This window comes from Anopheles stephensi, chromosome 2, assembly GCF_013141755.1.
Source record: "Anopheles stephensi strain Indian chromosome 2, UCI_ANSTEP_V1.0, whole genome shotgun sequence".
In the NCBI taxonomy this organism is placed as follows: domain Eukaryota; kingdom Metazoa; phylum Arthropoda; class Insecta; order Diptera; family Culicidae; genus Anopheles; species Anopheles stephensi.
In genome coordinates, this window is record NC_050202.1 from 82902177 (window position 1) to 82910928 (window position 8752).

General features: G+C 49.7%; 1 protein-coding gene across 2 annotated transcripts in view; it reads right to left on the reverse strand.

Annotated features, from left to right (window-relative positions):
• The window catches only part of LOC118505711 (zinc finger protein squeeze-like), a 32228-nt gene extending 24081 nt beyond the window's left edge, over window positions 1-8147 (reverse strand). Inside the window, exons 1-2 of one of the 2 annotated variants that reach the window (XM_036041884.1) lie at window positions 7967-8147; window positions 4015-5128 (exon numbers count right to left, since the gene is read on the reverse strand). In XM_036041884.1, the coding sequence (XP_035897777.1) occupies window positions 4015-4557 (543 nt within the window). In that variant the 5' untranslated portion in view covers window positions 4558-5128; window positions 7967-8147. Of the gene's footprint in view, window positions 1-4014; window positions 5167-7378; window positions 7817-7966 lie in introns of those variants that run through there. The other variant, XM_036041883.1, reaches the window with a different exon arrangement.
• Window positions 8148-8752: the final 605 nt, after the last annotated feature.

An 8752-nucleotide genomic window follows, 5' to 3' on the forward strand; every position in this document is an offset into this window, starting at 1 on the left:
TGGGTTTGGGATGGACTAGCGGTAATCTCGACCAGCCGGACAGCATACTCATCTCTAACTCCAAAATTTGACATTTCGGTTGACGTTTTAACCCTCGACCTCCCCACCGCCCAAGAGTATGCCCGACCGCCACCCCCCACCGAGACGATTCTGAAGATCGTGCGTGAAACGAAAACACGATCACTGCCTAGACCGGTACACGACCATCATCGGCATCAGCCGCCACACAAAGTCGCTTGCTGCGCACGAGCGTGACACCGCCGCTCGAACACAGTTTTTGAGGCCCTGGTAGTAGTAGTAGAGTCACAGCCAAAACTGCTTGACCCTGAAAACCGGTCTGCGCAATCTTCCATGCCCAATTCCCTTTTTTTTTTGTTTGGTGGTTGTTGCTTCGTGGCGGTACGCTTTAGAAGGTTTCGTTAGGGGGTTGGTGCGTTAGATAGACACGAGAGGGTGGCCGTGCTGCGGTGGCGCGCGAGAGAGAGGACGAGAGATCGTCACGGAAAAGAATCGCATTGTGATTGAGGATGGAAGTGGGCAGAAGGTGTTGATCACCACTACGAAAGGGTTTTGGGCAACTCGTTTTCCAAAGGGTGTGTAATTGTGTTTACGTGAAGAGCTGCCGAGAGGGAGAAGAATGTAGAAATTCTTCGCTTATTGCGCAACACTTTTTAGCTTCAAGAGCTCCTTAACCTAATAAAGTCTAACAGAGACAATACTTCCGGATAGAATGGCAACGACGAAGCGAGCAAAGTCAACGAACGCGATTGCAGCAAGATCACCAAAAAAAGCGCAAGCGATGGTGCCGACGAGTTTGACGCGAGGTCATGGCGACTCCATGCATCCACAAAACCTCCATTCTCCGTGACCTAGAGATCCACACGAAAATTCATTAATGAGTGGGTTTCAAGAATCAGCAGGCGGGACCCAGCTCCCCAGATCGGATCAAGCGATACAGCCAAAATTTGAGGTTGATTAGGAGTGGTTTCGCCGAGAGCCACACGCAGAACCACAACGCTCGAAACCTGACGTTTGACATTGGACAAATTGCGCGGGTTCATCAATCGGCGGTGATGCGGGACTCTTGGACCAACCGATGCGAACGCTCTCCATGTCACCTCAATCGTGTACACACAAGACCCTTCTCTTTTTTTTTTTTTGATTGGCGAATGCTTTTTTGAAGCCTGTTGCCCGCAGAGTTCCGAAAATTCGTTGTGGACCCAACGCTGCTGCATGCAATCGCCCATAAATGTCATGACCGAGGATCGTAATGTGCATATACATACATCCGCGATGATTTACGGCCGTGGACAAAGAGGTTTGCGGTTTGCTACGGGAAGATGCACGCATTTCCACACATGTCTGGCACACACACACACACACTGGCGCACGCAATATCATTAGAAAGATAAGCAACTAGCCGGAAATGGTGTTGGACGAAAGGAAAGCGGGCATTTTAAGTTAATTAATCCGTCGAGTACAACAACGCACTCGCGCAAGGGTAACGCGTGATTTGAGAAGTTTGGCGAGCGTTATCGTGACGGAACGCAACAAAAAAAAAAACTCCTGCCTGGGGGGCAAGATTTATGGCCGATTGCATGATGTTGAGATTTGGATTATTAATTAGCGTTGTGCAGAACACCCTTTTTGTTGCATGGTTGACCCTCATTGGAGGACCCACCATTTGCTACTCTAGTAGGAGCACACCTTACACGAACCACCACCACAGGAATGGGACACGTCAGGACCCAACCAGTGTGTGTGTGTGTGACTGATGGGAAAGTTTAGAATCCAACTTTTTACTGCTATCGAAATGCAATTTTTCATTTTCCATTCTCGCCGGTAGGCGTGGAAAACTGCACAAATGAGCCTCCCCGGAGCGATGAGTACTCCCCCTTTGCGCTCCATCATGTGTGCGTGTCCTTGTTTTTGCTGCTAGTTTGCAGGATTAGGATCCGCCCTGTTTTTGATCGCCCTGCTGGCTAGCACAGCGCGGCATTGCAATGCGTCGAAATGTGCAACATTTTGCATTGTGTGCATTGTTGCGTTAATGGACACACACACACACACACGCACGCATTCTTTCTCACTCTCGCGCACATTATCAAACGCGTGTTGCATTGTCTGGTGGAGTGGGCTTTTCCACGGGCGTTCGTATGGGGGTCTACGGGAGAAAGCAGACGGCTAGATTCGAGCGCGAGCAGGATGGTGCGATCATGAGAGAATAATCCTACCTCAATCGTGTGGAGTTTGAATTTGCGTTATAGGTAATTATAATTAAAATATGCTAATTATCGCTTTTACCGGCACGATCTCTAGCCTCGGGAATGGTTCGCGCCCCGACTGAGGGGGATGAATTGCTCGAGCGCCTCTCGCCATCTAGCAGCAGCAGCAGCAACACCAGCAGCAGCACCAGCAGCAGCGGTCCGATTAACATGGTAATCGATAAAACATACATTGAAGCAAAAAGTGTGCGCGCACACACACACACACACATACACAAAAAAAAAACAGTGGGTCTTTGCTTCAGAAAAGTACATCTTAATGTGCGCCTAGAAACGACACTGGCAGGGTGCGTTTTTCCCACCCCGTACAAGGGGTGCATAACATTACGCGCGAGCTGCTGCATTGCAACCCCTGAATGTGCATCATGCGAGTGCTGGGGGGAGCTGGCAAAAGCCAACATGGCGCACAGTACTTTTGACAGTGCACAATATGCAGGCCACCCTCCCTCGAACGGGGAGCCTTCGGCAGTAGGAGGAGCTAATGCAAAGGGATTTTCCACCCTCCGGGGGGAGAGTTAATCGTGCTCGATCACGATGCATTTTCCCGCCTCTGAACCGGTGGCGAAGTCGTTGGCGAAGAATTTCCCAAGATCGTGCAAGCAGGCGTTGGAATTTGATTTGGAATATTGCTCTAATAATTCTAAACTCTGTTTAATTGATAAACAATGCGTCCCTCCTGCGGTCTCTTTAGATCTTTCACACGAGACGCCAACCAGCGGAGGCCGTTCCCGTTCCCACTCAACCGTCACAAAATGACTTAATAATTTCGGAAACTCGTCATGATACGGAATAGCAATGGCACATCGTCTCGTGTCATCGTTGTTTTGATAGAGCCTGACGTACCCCAGCAGTGAAGGAAGCTGGGGTTTCTGATCGCTCCCGTAACGCTTCCTCGTAACGCACGTGATGCGCACGGCACTAGTGAATGAATGTGAAGTTGCACATTCATCATCGGGGTTTTTGATAAGTGATATTTCGCGTCCCACTCGACTAGAATCAATAAAGCACTGCTCGTGCATGTTGCGGCAGCGCCATAGTCAGCGAAATTAAAACAAGCTCAGAAATGCCACAGACTCCCTCGGCATTTCGGCAGATCAAATAGCACTTGCTCCAGAGAGAGAGAGAGAGAGACAGACAGAAAGAGGGAGAGAGAGAGTGCCTCAATGATAACGACCGCTCGGTAGATGTTAATTATTTTTCGGGAACGAAACGCGCAACAAACACGAAAAAAGCTCGTTTAATCTGCTCGGGTGGACGCAAATTAATCAAAACCAACTGCTGCTGTTCGTCTGCTGCTGTAGGTTTGTTAATGAACGTTGTAGGGTTCAGATTGGTCAGGCTCGTCTTCTGCTATTCGGTTAGAAGGAATCCCCCATTAGTTCATCCCAAAAAGAAGGCTCATTAACACTTGTTTTTGCCACTGGACGCACAGGGGGGAAAAAAGGGGAATGAGAGACATTCTTGGACTATTCTTTTAATTGATGCACAATTTAACGCTGGAGTAATCTTAATGAGGACCGAAAGTTGGTGCATTGGAGGTTTGGTTTGGGTGCCGTACATTGAATCGCTAACGGGCGCAGATGCTGGAGCAGGTTTAGAGGGCGGGTCTCGGTAACGTTGCGGACGATCAACAACAAATCTAATATCTTAGGTTCAAATCCTGTCTAGGCTAAGAGAATCAGGGAAAGGGTTTTTTTTTTAATTCAAAAACTAAAACAAGGATCCTTACCTTCACAGGTTCTGCCATCTGCGTCTCGACGATCGCCAACGGCGTGGGAGGTGTGGACGGCGCACTGTAGTGGGGAGGCTTGTGATCCTCCACCATTCGCAGATCCGTTTCATGGTTGTTGTTGTTGTTATTGTTGTTGCCTGTCCGATCGTCCAGCAGGTGTGGAGGACCGTGCTGATGATGTTGCTGCTGTTGCTGCTGCTGGTGAGGATGCTGTTGTTGCTGTTGGTGTTGCTGATGCTGTTGCTGTTGTTGCTGCTGCTGCTGTTGCTGCTGCTGCTGCTGTTGCTGATGATGGTGGTGGTGCTTTTGGACGACAGCGTAGTCGATCAACCGATCGTTGGCGGCATTCGCCCGCAGATCACTAATGTAAGGTTTGTAGTCGTGTACTAGGGCCGACCGGAGATCGGTTCCATTGCCAACGGCTGCCGCCGCGTGTTGCAGTGCGTTAAGCTGTCCCAGTACGCCCCGTTCGTTCATCGACCGGAGCTGATCGATGGACCGGTGGATGTGGCTGTAGTCACCGGTCGGTATCTCCGCCATGAGGGGAGAGTTGTGGTAGTCCAGCCCGCCACCGGGCCGGTACTCGATCGTTCTGCCCTCCAGCGTGCTACCGGCGTTCGGATGGTGATGATGGTGATAGGGATGCTGTAGCGAGAGAATCTTGGAGCCGTTGCGTGGGTCCGTGGTGTCGCAAAACCGCGCGGCACACGACGCCCAAAGGGGATCGCTGCTCAAAAAAAAAAAACCCCAGAGATCACTTCACCGAGGACACACACTCGCGATCGCGTCACACACTACGGAAATCACTACTTGACACTCACAATGCACATACGGACGAGGACCTGTCAAACTTCGAATGTTTTTGTCTGGCACGCACGGCAATGTCGATATTCCTGTTTTGAATGGTAGCGGTGCTCTGTCAAGCTTGCTGCATCGGAGACTTTCTTTCACGTTTCACGGCACACATGTCACATACAGCGAGACACATACACACACAGGCGCTTGCGGTCGTTGCTTCACTTGAACGAAAGTTTGTTTTTGCCTAGTGGTCCACCGGGAACTGGGGTTTGAATTTTTGGCGGGACCTTGTCTACGTTGACCACACAGTCTCCTATGATGGCAGAAGAAAACAAAACCTCGTTTCTAGCTCTACGGAAAGAAGGAGAGAAGAAGAAGAACATTCAGTATTGACGTTTGGGAGGAAGCAAAAGAGTGTGTGTGTGTGTGTGTGTGTGTGTGAATGTTGCTATCGGAAATTGTCAAAGAACAGCCCGGTGCGTGCACGTACACGACAGAAGAAAAACAAAACTCGCGATGTCACGACGTCACTCTACCAGGTTCCGGCCGTGTTTAACCATTTCTACCCGTGTTGGGGGTTATGCTTTCTTTCTTTCTCGTCTAGGTCTTCTCTCCTCTAATTCCGTTCGTTCCCCAACGCATCCAACACACGGGCGAGATGGGTCGTTCGCGTGGGTTGCGTGAATTTTGGGTTTCATTTCCAAACCCCAAACCCACCCACCAACCGCCCTTTTCCACTGACCCTTTGGCGGAGCTTACTCACCGTTCTTTCGACCTAAGTGTTTCTTGCCATCCCTTGCAAAGTTCGCATCTCTCTCGCTCTCACGCTCTCTTTCCCTCTCTCTCTCTCTCGCGCACAATAAATTCATACACCTTTTTACGGCGGTTGCTAGATCTGGTGAAGTTTGTAAAAAATCTAAAATGTACCTCCACGCACACACACACAGCAGAGGCACATTTTTTCCATTTTCCCTGGGAGAGAGACAGGCGGACTGGCCCTGTGGCTGGGTGGCAAATTGGTGTCCGACGGTGCGCGGGAATGGGTTTTTGAAGAGGGTTGGTGGTGGTTTTCTCTTTTTTCCCGCTTTTGTATGTTGAGGGCCGCAAAGTTTGACTTTCCGGAAGCTATCGAGAGTTGCCTCTGGTTCGGTCGGTCGGTCGGTCGCGCGACTGCGTTGATCGGGTCTCGTCCTATGCGAAAAACCGGTCCGACCGAAAAAAAAATCACCCTTCCCACCCCACTCAAAAACACCCTTCCTTCACCCTGGTGTGTGTAGGGGTGCTAAAAAGCAGAGCCTACTAACTACTGCTCGCCTTCACTACATAAAGGTGAACGTGGGAGATAAGTTGGTTCGTGGATGGTTCCCAGTTTCCCGATGTACATAGCAAGTGTCCGATCTTGTTCCTGGGCAGAAGATAAAAAAACACGGAATCCTTTTTCCCATTTTTTTGGGATGTCGCAACTACTCCGGGGCCACTGGATGAAAATTGGTTGACGGTGCAAGTGTGATGTTGGGGGTTGCCGCGCGCATCATATCTCGCTCGCGGGGGAAAAACGGCGACTGGAAAAACTGATGGAACCCGATGACACATCCCACCAACACCACCACCACCACCCCAAACAAAAAACGCGCCAACGACGACGACATCGACGTCAGGCGGTGGAAATCCTTCCCTCATCAATGCGTACGCAAAAAGCAGCGAGAGAGCGAGACCGAGAGAGAGAGTGAGACAGAAGCCACCTTTTGGGCACGAATTTTCCAACCTTTTTTGCCCAAATTCAAACGTTCCCCACGCCAATAAAAAAGACCTCGAACACTCACACACACACTTTGCAGAAAAAGAAGTCCCACTCGTCTCGTAGCAGCAGGGCACGCGCGCGCATTTTACTTGCGGTGGGTGGGTTGGGTGGGTGCGAGTGGTAGGGAGGGATTTTCCTGTTCCACCGGGCCTCGGTGCTCCAGGAAATAAGCACCGAAAAAAGAGCGTGTAGGAACGTCCAACCCCAAAAAAAAGTGGTCGAGGTGCACGAAAAACTGCCAAACTAACAAAGCAGCTTGCCTGCCACGGCTGGTGATGATGTTGGGGAGTGGTGGGTGGTGGAAAACGACCCCCGAGAAAAAAAAACCCGCTCTCCTATTATCAGTCACGGTACACTTCCGATGCAGGCATACCGAGCGAACGAACGTTTGGGAATGGGTTTTTTGGTCAAATGATGGTTTTTTTTTCGGGGGAACCGGGTGGAAAAACTTTTTCCTCCATTTTTCCAACCCGAGGAAAAACGGGTTTTTAAAAACGGTGCGATCGAGGTGTGGTTTTTCGAGCTTTGGTGCGGAAACTGTAATACATAACAAATCCGGTGGACATCTGTAAAGATGCAATTTTTCCACCGACAACACGGACCGGGGGACAACAGAGTTTGGAGAACTGTCACTATGCACAACAGTGTGCGTAGAGTGTGATTCCACGATACCACGCAAGCGTAAAACACTTGTTCCGAAAAAAGGAAAGACAAAAAAAAACACGCGGAAAACCAGAAAAAGAAAATGACGGCGCGCTTTACCTTTTCCGTCGTTGGTGCCGGTGTGTGCGCGGGTACGTTTTGTTTTGCTTCTTTCGCCGAAAAAATCGCCTCCTCGGATGCAGAAATCCAAAATACTTGTACACTCACACACAGCCAGAGCGGCGTAGAGACACACAGTCGTCGATCAAGCACACGGTGAAACGGTTTCACTACAAAAACGCAGCTTCTATCCGGAAGGAAACGTTTAGCGTGGTGGTTTGTGGATGTGTGTCAAAATCGCTCAAACATGTTATTTGTGTGGTTGAGTGTTTTTTTTTTTCCTTTTTGCTGTTGTGTTGTGAGATAAAACTGTCACGCACGTTCACGCACCTACATTCACGCACTTCTGCATCAAACCGTTCCGCAACAACTCGGACGTGGGAAAAAAAGGGCAGTAGTGTAAATCCCCACGGCCTGGACAGCCTAAATTGTCGCACACTTTACCGATTCACACACAAAACATAATTAATCTCAAACTCATCAAACCGCCCGCAGTAGCCGTGCAGTCAACGCGGCCCTCAACCAAACCGAACTGAACCCGAACGAACCGAAACCAACCCAAAAAAAAAATCAATCATACACACGCACACACAATATTTATCAGGCAGGGCCCGGTAAGCACGCGTCACACGGGTTTGAGACTCTCGCACACGATAAAAATGTTAGAAACACAAACGCGTTCCCAACGCACCGAGCTAGAGAGGTGAGAGCGGGCTCGCACGGAAACACACCGGTCCGACCGTTGGATTACATCGAAATGAAAACTGAAAAAATTGTTATGCTCACGAGAGGTCTGCCCTGGTCCGCGCGGCGGTATGCTCGGCCTCGGCCGACAGGCCGACCGACCGACGATTGCGATGTTTTTCACCAAACCGCACAAAAAGCGCACGTTTGCAGTGAGAGGAAACGGGAGCGAGCATACGCACGACCAGGTTGGCTGTCTCGTTCGGACGCACTGTCGCATGCGGTGTCTGCATCTCTTTTTTAGGATCGTCCGCAAACGTGTTTCAAACGGTGAGCGAGAGAGAGAGCGAGAGGGAGCGCGCTCGGTTCGGCTGTAATATGAGCGGCTGTTGTCTCGTTTTGGCGCGAGTGTGAGAAGACCGACCCAAGTAACCAAAAGTGTGCTTTGTTGCTGGATCGAAGAATAACATCGCTTAGGCAGTGGTCTTGTTAGGAAGGAGTGGAATTTGCCTGTTTTGAGAGAAAAATGGAAAAGCTCAGTTTTTTTTCGCTATTTATTTTATGGAAAAGAATTATCTTATCATGTACTCTGAATTCATTTAAAATAAAAAAGCAAACAATCCTAATTATCATATCGACGATGTTTCGCCGCTAACATTGATCGAAAAGCGATCAATTCACGTCGCTACG